Genomic DNA, 16,029 nt, shown 5'->3' with positions numbered 1-16,029 from the left:
GTGTTGTTTATCTACAGTGGCTACATGTGTATTACAATTTACCCACTAGGATAAAACCCATCCCAACTTCCCAGATCCAGTCCTTAATTCTTCTATCACTGCAACATTGAGACAGATGTCTTCTTCTGTTCCAACCCTCGCTGGGAAAGCAAAACTTGCATGCTTTGTTTCCCTGCTATAAGTTCACAGGCAGAGTAAAAATTGAATTAACCCTTCTGGTATCAAGCCCAAGGCTCTGTGTGCCAAGGCAGAGGCAGGCAGGACGCAGAGCTGTCAGCAAAGGAAGGGCCAGCGAGGTGGGGCAGCCGGGGGATGACGACAGCCTGCAGGGACAGAGGCACAGGGCAAGGACAGCGTAGGACAGCCTGGGCTGGAGAGGGCAGAGGGATGTGCAGGAGCTGCAAGGCCCTGACAGAGCCAACTTGTGCAGCACTTTGGCCATGGCTGCTGTCCCTGGCCCTGAGGCCATGAGGAGGAGACAAGTGACCCTTGCAGCCCTGGGGCCTCATTGCCTCCTTGTCCCTGCCCAGCAGCCTGGCAGGGGCTGCCCCGTGGTCCTGCCCTTGGCATTGCACATCCCCACATGCCAGTGCCCCGGGAAGAGCCCTGAGCACTGAGGGAGGGACAGGATCTGCCTTGCCAGGGGCTGGGGCTCAGGCCTTGGCCCTTTGCATTCCTGAAACACATCCAGGTTTGCTCAGCATCAGAGACACCTTTGCCTTGTTTGTCCCCACCTGTCATCACTGCCTCCAGTGTTCTGCTCTAGCTGGAACCTGGGGATACTTTCTTAGTTGGTGGAACACATTGAAATTTTGAAATACTTGGAAGTTTGAATCTGACTTTGAGTTCTAGAGAAGTTTTTTGAACACTCTCTCAGGGACTGAGTCTGATGTAAACAACACCAAATCCCTGAGAGGCTCATTAAAGTCCTTGTGCTGTTGCTGTGCTGCTGAGCTGGGCTGGGCTCCTGGCACAGAGAGAGCTCCTGGCAACCAAGAAGAGCTTCAAAAAGACATTTCTCCTGAGGAGCAGTTTCTCTCCCAGCCCAGCAGGGCTGAGGGTGCTGCCTGCAAGTACCTGAGAGGAGTGAAGCAGACAGAGGCTTAAAGCAACAAGAAGGAAAATTCTGAGCTTATTCATGGAGAAATCCTCACAGCTTCTGACACAGTAAGTCTCTGGCTGCAGGGATCTCCTAAAGCTGACACATGACAGCACTGATCTGACTGTAAGGATGGCTCTGCTGTTGTTTCTGGTTTGGGGGAGGATGTGCTGCAGAGCGGGGCTGCCCTGGGCACCGTCAGAGGGACAGGGCAGGACAGCTCCTGCTGCCAGGGATGGCTGCAGGCTGGGAAGGTGGGGGTGCAGCCAGGGGTGCCCAGGGCTGTCCTGCAGAGCAGCTCCTGCAGCCCTGAGGGCTCTTTGGCAGGGCAGGGGATCTGCCAGCTGCCCTGAGCAGCAGAGCTCTTGTGTCCCCTGGCAGCCAGCACAGCCCTCAGCCCTTGGGCTCGGGGCCCTCAGTCCCCTCCTGGGCCGGCAGAGCAGCAGCAGAGATGAAGGGCATCTCTCCTGCCATTGCCCATTCCCTGCTGACCAGGGCCTGAGGGCGACTGTCCTGCACTGCTGCTGCCTGCGAGGGGCTGTGCAGGGCTGGGCAGGGAAAGGCTTTTCCTCAGGGCTGGGCTGTCTCTCTCCTTGCCTTGCTCAGCTGCTCCTGGCATTGCTGACAGGCTCTCTGGCAATGGCAGTTGCAGCTGCAGGGTCAGGCGCAGCCCTTGGGGCTCCTCCTGTGCACGGTGAGCACAGCAATGAGGTGTCCCAGCTCCCTCTGCCCTGGGCAGCTCTGGGCAGGGCAGGCTGGCAGGCTGGCAATGAAATGACTCTCCTCAAGCAGTTCCATGGCCAGGACCCTTGGTGTGTCCTCGGGGTGTCCATCCAAGCTGTGAGCTGCCTTCCAGGGGACACTGGGGGACAGGAGTGTCCTTGGCCAGCAGTGGGGCTGACACTCTGAGAAAGGCTGAGCCATTTGGCTCTGCTGTGAGTCCCTCTGCTCTCAGCTGTGTCAGGGTGATTTTCAGGGGAGCACAGGGACTGCCCTTGATCTCAGAAAGGGCAGCTGGGAACAGATGGAGCAACAGAGCAGCTCCCCTCACCCTTCACTGAGTTACAGCCAATCCTCTTGCCTTGCACAGCTCTCTCTGTTCTCCCTGAGCACAGCAGGAAATCCTCTCCAACTGCCTTTGGCTGTCACTGTTCCTCAGCCCTGGGACAGGAGACGCTGCCAAGCTCCTCTGCCTTAGGGGCAGTTCGGTCTGATGAAGTCCAACCCAGGACTGGTCCCTGTCCCCCATTCCCATGACCCCACTGCTGCAGAGCAGAGCTGACTCCTCGGTGTCCATGGGCAGAGCCACTGCTTGTCACAGCAACAGGGCCAGAACACAGCAGAGCTCCAGGCATGGGGCTGAAGGAAGAGCTCTGAGAAAAGGGAAATTGGGTGACACAGAGTGGGAGGGGCAGGGCTGGGAGAAAGGGTTTGGACATTGCTCAGGAAAGTCTTTGACTTGTCACTGTCCTTTTCTCCATGAACAGGTCCCCATGGCCAGAGACAGAAAATGTCCAACAGCAGCTCCATCAGCCACTTCCTCCTCCTGCCATTCGCAGACACACGGCAGCTGCAGCTCCTGCACTTCTGCCTCTTCCTGGGCATCTCCCTGGCTGCCCTCCTGGCCAACAGCCTCATCATCAGCGCCGTAGCCTGGAACCACCACCTGCACACCCCCATGTTCTTCTTCCTGCTCAACTTGGCCCTCACTGACCTGGGATTCCTCTGCACCACTGTCCCCAAAGCCATGCACAACTCCCTCTGGGACACCAGGGACATCTCCTATGCAGGATGTGCTGCACAGGTCTTTTTCTTTCTTTTCTTCATTTCAGCAGAATTTTCTCTCCTCACCATCATGAGCTATGACCGCTATGTGTCCATCTGCAAACCCCTGCACTATGGGACCCTCCTGGGCAGCAGAGCTTGTGCCCACATGGCAGCAGCTGCCTGGGCCAGTGGCTTTCTCTATGCTCTGCTGCACACGGTCAATACATTTTCCCTGCCCCTGTGCCATGGCAATGCCCTGGGCCAGTTCTTCTGTGAAATCCCACACATCCTCAAGCTCTCCTGCTCACATTCCTATCTCAGGGAACTTTGGCTTCTTGTGGTTAGTGTCTGTTTATCATTTGGTTGTTTTGTGTTTATAGTTTTCTCCTATGTGCAGATCTTCAGGGCTGTGCTGAGGATCCCCTCTGAGCAGGGACGGCACAAAGCCTTTTCCACATGCCTCCCTCACCTGGTCGTGGTCTCCCTGTTTCTCAGCACTGTCATGTTTGCCTACCTGAAGCCTCCCTCCATCTCCTCCCCATCCCTGGATCTGGCAGTGTCAGTTCTGTACTCAGTGGTGCCTCCAGTACTGAACCCCCTGATCTACAGCCTGAGGAACCAGGAGCTCAAGGCTGCAGTGTGGAGACTAATAAATGGACGATTTCAGAAATAGTGAAGTTTTTGCCAGTTTCTGGAACTCAGTTTTTTTATGAGTCATCCTTGATTGTTCTTGTTGGTTTGCTTGAGGGGGTTTTTTTCCTTTGCATTTTTTTTAATATTGACCAAAAATAAAGGTTGTTGTTTGTGCCATTTGTTATTTTCCTTCTCTCCATCTTCTCCTTCAGCCCTAGTGTCTGTCAATGAGGAGCTGTGCTCTTGGTGGCTTTAAATAAACTAAAGCATCTCCCAGCCAAGTTTTCACCAGAGATCCCCTTTGTTCCCTTCTGTGGAGCTGCAGCAGCAATGTCTGTGTGCAGAGCTGGGGCAGATCAGGGGTGGCACAGTAGCTGTGCCAAGGAGCAGCAGCACTTGGTGTTGCCAGTGCTGCTCCCATGCCACTGCCCCGCTGCCCTGCTGGCCCTCGTGTTGCTGTAGGGCCTGAGTGCTCTCGGGGTCGCTGCCAGTGCTGGGGGTGGCAGTGCCGGGGCTGCAGCAGGGACAGGCCATGGGCACTGCTGGGGCACAGCTGACGCCTCAGGGCAGGGCCTGGGGGCTCGAGGCTCCTTGCCCAGGCTCTCTCCAGAACACGCCCAGGCCAATGCTGAGCAGAGAAAACCCCCGTGAGCAGCTGCAGGGTGGCCGTGGGCAGGCTGGGGGCAAACAGCATGGCTGGGGCTCTGCAAGGTCCCTGGGGGAGCCGGGAAGGAGCAGCAGAGCAGGGGCTGATCCATCCCCACTGCGCTGGACAGCCCAGGGCAGCATCCCAGAGCGTCCTCATGGAGCTGCCAACAACATCCCCCCTTGGCAGCCCTGGCCTCTCCCCCAGCTCCCAGAGCTGCTTGATCCTTCCAGGCAGAGACACAGCAGCACTGGCTCAGGAGCCCTGTTTGCATTGCACACAGCAGGCGTGAGCACCCCATGCTGTTGGTGTGGGGAGATGAACCTGAGTGAGCACAAACACCATCAGCCCTGGGGGCCAGCAAGGGCTGGGGATGGGAGGGAAACCACTCAGCTTTGTTGTGACCTCTGAAGTCAGCCAGAAAGTTTGTTCCCATGAGCTGTGAGTTTCCTGTCCCACTGCAGATGTTGTTGCTCAGAGCCAGAGCTGCCTGGCAGCCACCCCCAAACAGCCCTGAGCATTTCCTTTGCTTCACCTTTGCTTTCTTTCCTCATCCAAATTCCTTCCTCCTGCCCATCCCTGTCCCCTCCCCTGCAAACAGCCCATCCCTGTGTGCCCTTTCCTCTCTGGCCCCACTCCCCATTTCAGTTCCTGACTTGGCACCATGGGAACATCCCTTGGTGAGCAGGATCATCCTACAAGTGCTTCATGAATTGTCTGCAGGGTCCTGCAGTGCCTCGTGCTGTTCCCTTGCCAGAGGCAGCACAGGCCAGGGGGGCACATCTGGACTGCTGTGTGTGGCTGTGAGGCTCCCTGTTGTGGGGCAGTGAGGAGGAGCTGGAGAGGCTCTGCAGGACTGACAGGATGGGCTTTGGGGCCTGTGGGGAGAAGCTGAGGGCCATGGGCTGCTGGACCTTCTGAAGAGGAGGCTGTTGTGGTTTGACCCTGGCTAAATTTCAGGGACTTACAATGTTTGCTCTTTCTGCTCTCCCCTACTGCAGCTCTGCAGGAGAAGAGGAAAAAAAATTGTTAAACACATACACATACTGGACTCATGAGTTGAGATAAGGCAGTGGTGGAAGAGATGCACCAGTGGCAGAACAGGCTCAAAACTTATAGTTGCAAAGGGATTTATGAACTTAACAGAGTTGGAGGATAAATGCAAAGTAAAAATAAGCTCTTCTGACACCATTCCTTCAGTCACACCGGTCTCCCTCTTAAGACACCATTTCTCTGCTCACGCCCCTCCCTCCTTCCAACTAACACCATGGGCAGGGGGCAGGGTAAGGGGTTTTTTCTCTGGTCAGTCCATCAGGGAGAGGGGTCCTCTCCTTAGTCATGGGGTCCCTCCCACGAGAGACAGTCCTCTGCCAACTTCTTTGCTGTGGATCCAATCTCACAAGCAGCATCTCACCCAAATTCTGCTGCAACAGGAGTTCTCTTGTTCATAAGGTGCAGACTCTCCCAAGCCAAGGCCAGGCTGCTTCCATGCCAGGAGCAAGGCCTTTCTCTCCCTTGCAAGGCCTTTGCAGCTTTAACTCTTTCGATTAGACTCCCACTGGATCACAGCTTCCCCCAGGCATCCACCTGCTCCTCTGGCGTGGGCACCTCCCCACGGGCTGTGGGTGGATCTCTGCACCCCTGTGGACTCCATGGGCTGCAGGGGGACCACCTGCTCCCCCCATGGTCTTCACCACAGCTAGCAGAGGGTTTTCAGCTCCAGCGCCTGGAGCACCTCCTCCCCCACCTTCTCCACTGACCTTGGTGTCTCCATGTTGTTCTCCCTTCACATATTTTCACCTCCTCCTCCTCCTCTATCTAAAAAGAAGTGTGTGACTACTTTGTTTTGATTTTTTCTTAAATATGTTTTCACAGAGGCATAACTAGCATCTCTCATTGGCCCAGCCTTGGCCAGCAGCATGTCCATCACTTTCAGAGCCATCAGAGATTGGCTGTACTGGACTTGGTGATAAATTTCCAGAACTTTCACACAGGACACACAGGAGCCATCTTTGTGCCTCTCTCCACCCCTCAGACACTTTTTTCAGGCCTACTACACCAGCTTCTGAAGGGTTTAAATTTCTCTTAGATGTTAAAGATACCTTGCTGATGTTCTGGGCTAAGCAAAACCACCACATAAGGAAAGAATGGAAAAGCCTGAGCAGGTTTCCTAAACATCAAACCCCACTCAGGAACCACATGCTCAGTACAGGCTGCCTTGAATGATGTCACCTTTCTGCAAGGGACAATGTGACCAGAAATTATCTCTGTAAGCAGAATTTTCTGAGTCTTTCAGCTGAATTCTCTGAGTGTTTAAGCTGAATTCTCTGTCCCTGTCCTTTCTCTTGATCTCTGTTGCAGATGGAATCTGCTGGTGCCATTCTCACCTTGAACCACTCTTCTGAATGCAAACAGGTTTGTTAGGCAGGTGTTACTCTATATTTATGCAAAGCTGTTGTGTTCCTCATGGAATCAAGGAGACAATTGTGACAGTGCAGAACCTCATGGAAACAAGGCTCCATTGTGGCACTGTGGGGAGTCATGGAATCAAGATGACCATTGTGACACAGTGAGGTCACATGGAGCCAATGGTTGATTGTTACACTGCAGATTCAAGAAGACCATGGTGACACTATGGAACATCATGGAACCAGACATTCATTGTGACACAGCAGGGCCTCATGGAACCAAGGGGACCATGGTGACAAAGCAGGGCCTGATAGAACCATGGAGACCATTGTGAACACTAAGGAAACTCGTGTAACCATGGCAACCATTGGGACACTAGGGAACCTCATGGAACCAAGGGGCCATTGTGACACTGTGAAACCAAGGAGACCGTTGTTGACAATACAAAAGCTCATGGAACAGAAAGTTTATTGTGACATGATGGAACCTCATGGACTTAAGGGTCCACGGTGACTCTGTAGGGCCTCATGGAATAGACTGTCCACTGTGACACAGTGGGGCCTCATGGAACCAAGGGTCCATTGTGACAAAGCAAGACCTCATGGAACCAAGGGGCCATTATGACCCATGGGGGCTGCATGGAACAAATTGTCTGTTATGACAATGTGGATCCAAGGAGACCATGGTGACACTGTGGAACTTCATGGATCCAAGGGGCCATTGTGACACTGGAGAACTTCATGGAACCCAGGGTCCACTGTGACATAGCAGAGCCTCATTGGAACAAAGGAAACATTGTTGACAATACAGAACATCTTGGAACCAAAGGGCCATTGTGACAGAACGGGGTCACATGGAACCAAGGAGACCAGTGATACTTAGGAACCTTATGAAACTAAGGGTCCATTATGACACTGCAGAAACAAGGAGACCATTGTTGACACCATGGAAGCTCATGGAACCAAGGGGCCATTGTGACACTCCAAGGCCTCGTTGAACCAAGGAGACTATTGTGACATTACAGAACCTCATGACTCAAAGGGTTTATTGTGACACAGTGGGGTCCCATGGAACTAATTGTCCATTGTGACAATGCAGATCCAAGGAGACCATGGTGACACTATGGAACCTCATGGAATCAAGGGTCCATTGTTATACAGTGGGGCTTCATGGAACCATGGAACCAATGGTCCATAGCAATACTGCGGATCCAAGGAGACCATGGTGACACTATGGAACCTCATGGAACCAATTGTCCATTGTGACACAGCAGAACCTCTTGGAATCAAGGCAACCCTGTTAAGCTACGGAACCTCATGGAACGAAGGGGCCATTGTGACACTGTGGGGCATCATGGAACCAATTGTCCATTATGGCAATGCAGATCCAAGGAGGTCATGGTGACACTACAGAGCCTCATGGATTCAAGGGACCACTGTGACAGAGCAAGGCCACGTGGAACTAAGGAGACCATTTTGACACTACTGAAGCTCATGGAACCAAGAGGCCATTGTGGCACTGTGGTGCCTCATTGGAACAAAGGACTTTGTTGATAGTACGGAAACTCATGGAAACCATGGGGCACTGTGACCCTGCAGAGCCTCGTGGAACCAAGGAGACCAGTGTGACACTGAGGAACCTTATGGAACCAAGGGGCCTTTTAGACACTACGGAACCAAGGAGACCATTGTTGATGGTGCAGACCCTCATGGAAACAAGGGTACATTGCTATACAGGAAGGCCTCATGGAACCTCATGGAACCTCATGGAACCTCATGGAACCAAGGGGCCATTGTGAAACCGAGGGGCTGCTTGTAACCAATTCTCCCTTGCAGTACTGCAGATCCAAGAGACCATGGTGACACTATGGATGTTCATGGAACCAAGGGGCTGTTGTGGCACACCAAGGCCTTGAGGAACCAAGGAGAGCATTGTGACAGTGCAGAACCAAGGAGGCCATTTTGACAGTACAGAACCTCATGGAACCAAGGGTCCATTCTTACACAGCAGGGCCCCATGAAACCAAGGAGCCATTGTGAAACTGTGGGGCACAATAGAGTCAAGGACACCATTGATACTGAAATTTGCCAGATAGAAACTTTTAACACTCTTTTGAGTATTTGAAAGCAGGTATGCTTTATTGCAGCATCTTAGTCACTTGGGCGATCCTTGCTCCATTCAAGTGCACTGAGCATTGAATGAACAGTTTTTATCACACACACTGATTACATATTGATTATCTCTCCCACTTCCTTTTTTTGACATAGTTGCACCCCTTATTACAAGTCCTTTTACGGTTCTTTGAGGTCTGTCTTGAACATCCAGTATCCTTGACCCTTGCTTTTGAGTAAGTGCAATATCATTGTTCTCAATAATTCCTGCTTTGTCAGCCTTGCAGAGCTGAGCTGGCATGCTGCTTGCATTGTGAATGACTTCTGTTTGCCTAAGTTACATCCTTCATCTATTTCTCCAAGTCTTTGCTGTTCTGTTCTACTCTCCTTAATAAGAGTAAATGTTGTTCTGTTCTGCTGTCCTTGTCACAGTACTCACCCCCCATAAGGTGTGTCTGCAAGCCCCCAGCCAATGGGCTTGGGATGGGCAAGTGGTCCTGAGAGAACAGGGATGGGACAGCTTGGCTCTACTGACCCAAGGGATGTTCCATTCCATGTCACACCATAATCAGCAAGAAACTGAGAGAAGCAGGGGGTGGAGGGGATTAATTTATTTTTTAAGACAATCAAAAGAGCACCTACACATACGGAATCCTCTCCTGCCATAAGGTGTTAAACATTTTCTGCTGATAAGAGATTTTCTGTGGATTTGCTTTTCTTCTGTTTGTGGCCTTTGCTTTTTGTGGTTGGTTGGTTTGTGTTGTTTTGGTTTTGAATTTGGGTTTTTTGGGGTTTTTTTTGTTTGTTTTCATTTGGTTTTTTGGTTTTTTGTTATTCGGGGTGGGTTTGGTTTTGGTTTGTTTTTTTTTTTTTTTTTTTTTTATTGGGTTAGGTTTTTTAATGGTTGGGTTTGGTTTTTTTCCCCTATTGAACTGCCTTTCTTCTGATGCATAAGTGTTTTCTCCATTTTCTTGTGGCTTGGTTGGCACCTGACAGCAAGACAGATTTATCCAACTCACTCATCTTTGCCCAATTATGATTTGAAGTTGCCATTAAATTGATGAGTTTGGTCACAGACTCCTTGCAACTTGGCAGCATTCACAAAGGAGTTGAAAGTGCATTTCATCCTTTGTAAATACAATAAAAATGTTCCACAGTGGTGGTCAAGGTCTGGTCACTGAGGGATGTCACCAGGGAGTGGCTGCCAAGAGGATTCTGTACCATGGATGACATTTCACTCTCATTGTTCAGCCAAACTCCCACCCACCCCATGCTCCACTCCTTCAGTGCAGCTCTCACCCATCGGGCTCTGAGGAGACCACAGCAGACCATGTCACAGGCCTGGCTGAAGTCTGGGCACACAACATCCCCTTCTTTGCCCTCCCACAGGGGTTCTGCAATCCCTGCCTTGTCCTTCAGTGCCTGGAATGGCTGCAGGAGGATTTGCCACATCCCCTTCCCTGCTGAGCCTGACCAGTCTGTGACTCTCCCAATGCCCTTCCTGCCCTGTTTGGGGATTGGTTCCATGTCTGCCTTTTCCAAGTGCCCAGGACCCTCTGGGATGGCTCTGGCCTTTCCAAGGTGTTTGGGAGAGGTCTCACAATGACCCTCCCAAACCTTCCTGACATCCCTGACACCAAAGGCCTTTCCCATATCCCACAGTCCCAGGTCAGTGCCCAGAGCATAGCACAGCAGCTGTGATTTCTCTCCACAGTCCCCAGCTCCAATGGTCTCTCTGGGCAGTCCATGGCTGCCCTGAGCATTTTCCCTGGAGCCTCCCTGCCCTGGATGTTTCTGCCCATCAGGCTGTGGCTGAGGGGGTTGAGCATGAGGATGATGGAGGAAAGGGCTGTGTCAAAGTGTCTAACGAGTGCTGTGCTGGGCAAGGCTGAGGATGCTGCAGGAAACAGAGGCACTGGTGAGGTGAGAGGAGCAGGAGGAGAGACCTTGTGCCTGCCCACGCTGGGCAGGAGCTGCCCCAGGATGGCAGCTCTGCAGCACACACAGGATGCTCCTGGGAACACGAGAGAGGAAGACTGAATCTAAAAAGCAGGTTTGGAAAGCAAAGAGCAGGAGTGTCATGGTGTCACTGCAGGAAGGTTCCAGCACTGGGTAATGAGCACAGAAGAACTGGTGTAGTGTGTTGGAGCTACCAAAAGTGTCAGAACAAGAAGGAAATGGTGACTGTAGATGACAGAACTCCCCTGAGCCATGGTGCAGTGTTTGCTGCAGACAACCCTTCCAGTCCATGAGTCCTGCAGAGAGCAGGGTTGGCACAGCCCAGTGCTGGGCATGGGATGTGGCCACCAGCAGGAAACACTCTGTACATGCCTGTCCTGGATTAATGATAAAACTCTCTCTCCTCCGAGAGCGAAGGGCCCTGACACTCCCTCCCCCACCCACAACAGAACCTCTTAGATGGAAGTGAAGAAAAAAACTATTTATTTAACAAAACCACGCAGAGTGCCCTGCAAGGCACAGGGGAAGGGGAAAACCAAGGTGAAAAGGAGTTATTAAACCTGACTAAAAAGTCCTTTTCTCAGACGCAGCCCCTCTCCTCCTCGCCCCTCCAGGGCCGGGTGGAGCTCCCTAGAGAGCTCTGCTGTCCTCTGGCTCCCTTGGGTCTTCGGCCAACAAAGCAGATTGAAGAAAAGGGGTCCAAATGAGGAAAAAAAAAAGAAAAAGAAAAATAAAAGAAAAAAAAAAAACCACGGAACAAAGCTCACTTCGACTGCCATCCAGCACGCAGTCTCTTCCGAGCCAAGAATCCTCCCCTGAAGCGAGGCTTGGGGGAGAAGTTTTCAAAACAACCTGCGTTTCTCTCTGCAGCATGAATGTAGTTAAAGCGACTGAACTACACATTTTCTTGAGCATATAAGCCAACGATAGGGGATAAAGGATTATCATAACATCAATCCGAGACATTCCACCCCTTATTCCACCCTAACATCTTCCAACTCTAAACACACACATATATATATCCATATATACATACATACACATATACATATATACATATATACATATATACATATATACATATATACACATATACATATATACATATATACACATATACATATATACACATAACTATGTACAAATAATGTCATTCAGTAAACGGTGGTATGTTGCCATCCCAACCTTACATGTGGCCTTCACCCAAAATTAAATTTCCCTGAGGGACACATCGTGTTTTTCCATCTTCCTGCATTATCCACCAAGTACACCCTGGTCCCTGAGCAAAGACAACCCCACGGATGGGTTTGTCTTTATGTGAGGCAGAATCAATCCAGACAGTTTTCCCTAACAAGCCTCTGGCATGTACTGCTGGGACCTTATCTCCATCCACTGTATGTAGAAGCTCAGATTGGGCAGGACCTGCTCGGTTGATGGAGCCTCGGGTATTGACTAACCAGGTGGCCTCTGCTAAATGTCGCTCCCAATTCTTGTAAGTTCCCCCACCCAATGCCTTTAGGGTGGTTTTTAGCAGTCCATTATACCGTTCCACTTTGCCAGCGGCTGGTGCATGATAGGGAATGTGGTACACCCACTCAATGCCATGGTCTCTAGCCCAGTTGTTTATGAGGCTATTTTTAAAATGAGTCCCGTTGTCTGATTCAATTCTCTCAGGGGTACCATGCCTCCACAGGACTTGATTTTCAAGGCCCAGGATGGTGTTACGGGCAGTGGCATGAGGCACAGGGTAGGTTTCCAGCCACCCCGTGGTGGCTTCTACCATTGTCAGCACATAGCGCTTGCCATGGCAGGTTTGAGGCAGTGTGATGTAATCAATCTGCCAGGCCTCTCCATACTTATATTTAGACCACCTTCCACCATACCACAGGGGTTTCACCCACTTAGCTTGCTTGATGGCAGCACACGTTTCACAGTCATGGATAACTTGAGAGATGCAGTCCATGGTTAGATCCACCCCTCGGTCTCATGCCCACTTATAGGTGGCATCTCTGCCCTGATGGCCTGAGGCATCATGGACTCATCAAGCTAGGAATACATCTCCCTTATGCTGCCAATCCAAGTCTACCTGGGACACCTTTATCTTTGCAGCCTGATCTACCTGTTCGTTGTTTCGGTGCTCCTCACTGGCTCAGCTCTTGGGGACATGGGCATCTACATGGCAGACCTTCACAGGTAGTCTCTCTGCCCGGCTAGCGATGTCTTTCAACATTTCAGCTGCCCAAATTGGTTTTCCCCTATGCTGCCAACCAGCCTTCTTCCACTTTTCCAGCCAACCCCATAGAGCTTTAACTACCATCCATGAATCGGTATAGAGGTAGAGCTTTGGCCATTTCTGTCTTTCAGCAATGTCCAGGCCTAACTGAACGGCTTTGAGCTCAGCGAATTGACTCTATCCACCCTCTTCTTCCCTAACTTCTGCAACCCACCGTGTGGAGCTCCACACAGCTGCTTTCCATTTCCGTTTTGTCCCTACAAGATGACAGGAACCATCAGTGAAAAGAGCATAGTGTGTTTCGTCTGCCGGCAGTTGGTTGTATGGTGGGGCTTCCTCTGCACAAGTCACTTGTTCCTGCTCCTCTTCCTCAATCAGACTAATATCTTCACCTTCAGGCCAATTTGTAATTATTTCCAAAATCCCAGGGCGACTCAGATTTCCCATATGGGCGCACTGTGTGATAAGGGCAATCCATTTGCTCCATGTGCCATTGGTGGCATGATGAGTAGAGGGAACCTCTGCTTTAAACATCCACCCCAGCACCGGTAGTCGAGGTGCCAGGAGGAGTTTTGCTTCTGTGCTAATTACCTCTGAGGCAGCTTGGACTCCTTCGTATGCTGCTAGGATTTCTTTCTCTGTTGGGGTGTAGTTGGCTTCTGACCCTCTGTAACTTCGGCTCCAGAATCCCAGTGGTCAGCCTCGAGTCTCACCAGGCACCTTCTGCCAAAGGCTCCAGGACAGACCATGGCTCCCAGCTGCAGAGTAAAGCACATTCTTTACTTCTGGCCCTGTCCTGACTGGGCCAAGGGCTACTGCATGAGCAATCTCCTGCTTGATTTGGGTGAAAGCTTCCTGTTGTTCAGGGCCCCAGTGGAAATCATTTTTCTTACGGGTAACCAGGTAGAGAGGGCTCACAATTTGGCTATACTCAGGAATGTGCATTCTCCAAAAGCCTATAGCTCCCAGGAAAGCTTGCGTCTCCTTCTTGTTGGTTGGGGGGGACATTGGGGTGATTTTATTGATAACCTCAGTAGGAATCTGACACCGTCCATCTTGCCACTTCACTCCTAGGAACTGGATCTCTTTGGCAGGCCCTTTGACTTTGCTCTTTTTTATAGCGAAACCGGCTTCCAGGAGAATCTGGATGATTTCCTTTCCTTTCTCAAATACTTCTTCTGCTGTGTTCCCCCACACAATGATGTCGTCAATATACTGCAGATGTTCTGGAGCCTCACCCTTTTCCAATGCAGCCTGGATCAGTCCATGACAAATGGTGGGACTGTGTTTCCACCCCTGGGGCAGTCGGTTCCAGGTATACTGCACGCCCCTCCAGGTGAAAGCAAACTGAGGTCTGCACTCTGCTGCCAGAGGAATGGAGAAAAATGCATTTGCAATGTCAATAGTGGCATACCACTTTGCTGCCTTGGACTCTAGCTCATCCTGGAGCTCCAGCATGTCTGGCACAGCAGCACTCAGAGGTGGAGTCACCTCATTCAAGGCACGATAGTCCACAGTCAATCTCCATTCTCCGTCAGATTTTCGCACAGGCCAGATGGGGCTGTTAAAGGATGAATGGGTCCTGCTGACCACCCCTTGGCTCTCCAGCTCACGGATTAGTTTGTGAATGGGAATCACGGCATCACGAGTTGTCCGGTACTGTCGGCGGTGCACAATCGAGGTTGCAATCGGTACTTGTTGCTCTTCCCCTTTCAGGAGTCCTACTGCAGATGGGTTCTCTGACAGTCCAGGCAAGGTGTTCAATTGCTTAATGCCCTCTGTCTCCACAGCAGCTATCCCAAATGCCCACTTGAGTCCCTTTGGGTCTTTGAAATATCCATTTCGGAGGAAGTCTATACCCAAAATACATGGAGCCTCTGGGCCAGTCACAATGGAATGTTCTTTCCACTCTCTTCCAGTCAGGCTCACCTCAGCTTTCACCAGGGTCAAGTCTTGTGATCCTCCTGTAACACCGGAAATAGAAACAGGTTCTGTCCCCACATGTCGCGATGGGATTATCGTGCATTGTGCACCAGTGTCAACTAAAGCCTCATATTCTTGTGGCTCTGATGTGCCAGGCCACTGAATCCACACTGTCCAAAAAATTTGGTTTTCCCTGGCCTCTACCTGGCTACAGGCAGGGCCCCTCTAACCATGGTGGGCATTCGTGTTAGAGGTTCCTTCAAGGGGATCAGACATGTTGACTGGAGCTGTCACTGAATCTGCGGGAAAAAAAATACAAAAACCCTCCAACAACATTTTAATGTTAGAGAGTCAAGGCATTACTTTATTATCTGGCCAGGATGTTGTTCTGGCCTGGATGTACCACAGAAATCATCTCATCCACACATAGCCCAGGTGTCCAGAGAGAATCATTCCAGGATACACAGCTTTTACTCGATTTTTCAGATATTCAGTATGTCAGTTTCTCATTGGATCTGAATCTCCTCACCTCTGATGCTAATTAGATTCTTCATTCTTCAGTTTTTCTCATCAGTCCTTTTTCCAGGCCAGGATGTCTTCAGCCCTGCTGGAGGTGCTCTGGGGTAGCTGTTTGTGATATCCACCATGTCCTGTTGATAACCACAATGTCCCAGAGGATGTTCTGTTCATAGTCTTTATCTCTCTGGTTATCTCTGGGGTCACTCCCAATCTGTTGATATGCTGAGTTCACCAGACCTCATCTGGCAGAACAATGTCCTGAAAGAAACCTAAAATTCCTTTTCTCGGGGTAAAGACAAACAAAACCTTTGACTAAAGTTATACAAAATGTTTAACCTGATATGTATTCCAACAACACCAAAGAGCCCCTGGGCACACAGTGACATCAGCGACCAGCGCAGGTGACAATTGCAGCAGAACGGATTGCTGCACAGGTCACTGAGGGGACAGAGTGACGTCATCAGAGTAATGTCTTCAGAGTGACATCAGTGACGTCATCAGAGTGACATCATCAGCGATCAGCGCAGGTGACAATCGCAGTGGAATGGATTGCGGCAGGTCACTGAGAGGGGACAGGGTGACATCAGGGTGGCATCGGGGTAGCATCAGGTGGCATCAAAATGGCACCAAAGTGGAGGAAAACGGTGTTAAAGTGACAAAAAATGGCACCAAATGGCATCAAAATGGCATCAAATGGCATTGAAGTTACACCAAATGGCAGTAAATGGCA

At 50.9% G+C, this 16,029-nt stretch overlaps 1 protein-coding gene across 1 annotated transcript in view; it reads left to right on the top strand.

Annotated features, from left to right (window-relative positions):
• The window catches only part of LOC146421984 (olfactory receptor 14A16-like), a 468,355-nt gene extending 464,688 nt beyond the window's left edge, over nt 1-3,667 (top strand). The window contains exon 2 of the mRNA XM_085046953.1: nt 2,587-3,667. Within this exon, the coding sequence (XP_084903079.1) occupies nt 2,610-3,539 (930 nt within the window). The 5' untranslated portion in view covers nt 2,587-2,609 and the 3' untranslated portion in view covers nt 3,540-3,667. The remainder of the gene's footprint in view (nt 1-2,586) is intronic.
• The last annotated feature ends 12,362 nt before the right edge of the window (nt 3,668-16,029 follow it).

Source organism: Lichenostomus cassidix, unplaced genomic scaffold, assembly GCF_008360975.1.
Source record: "Lichenostomus cassidix isolate B80296 unplaced genomic scaffold, HeHo_3.0 HiC_scaffold_46, whole genome shotgun sequence".
Lineage (NCBI taxonomy): Eukaryota > Metazoa > Chordata > Aves > Passeriformes > Meliphagidae > Lichenostomus > Lichenostomus cassidix.
Note: the sequence above shows the minus strand (reverse complement) of the source record. Positions and strands in the feature narration are given on the sequence as shown.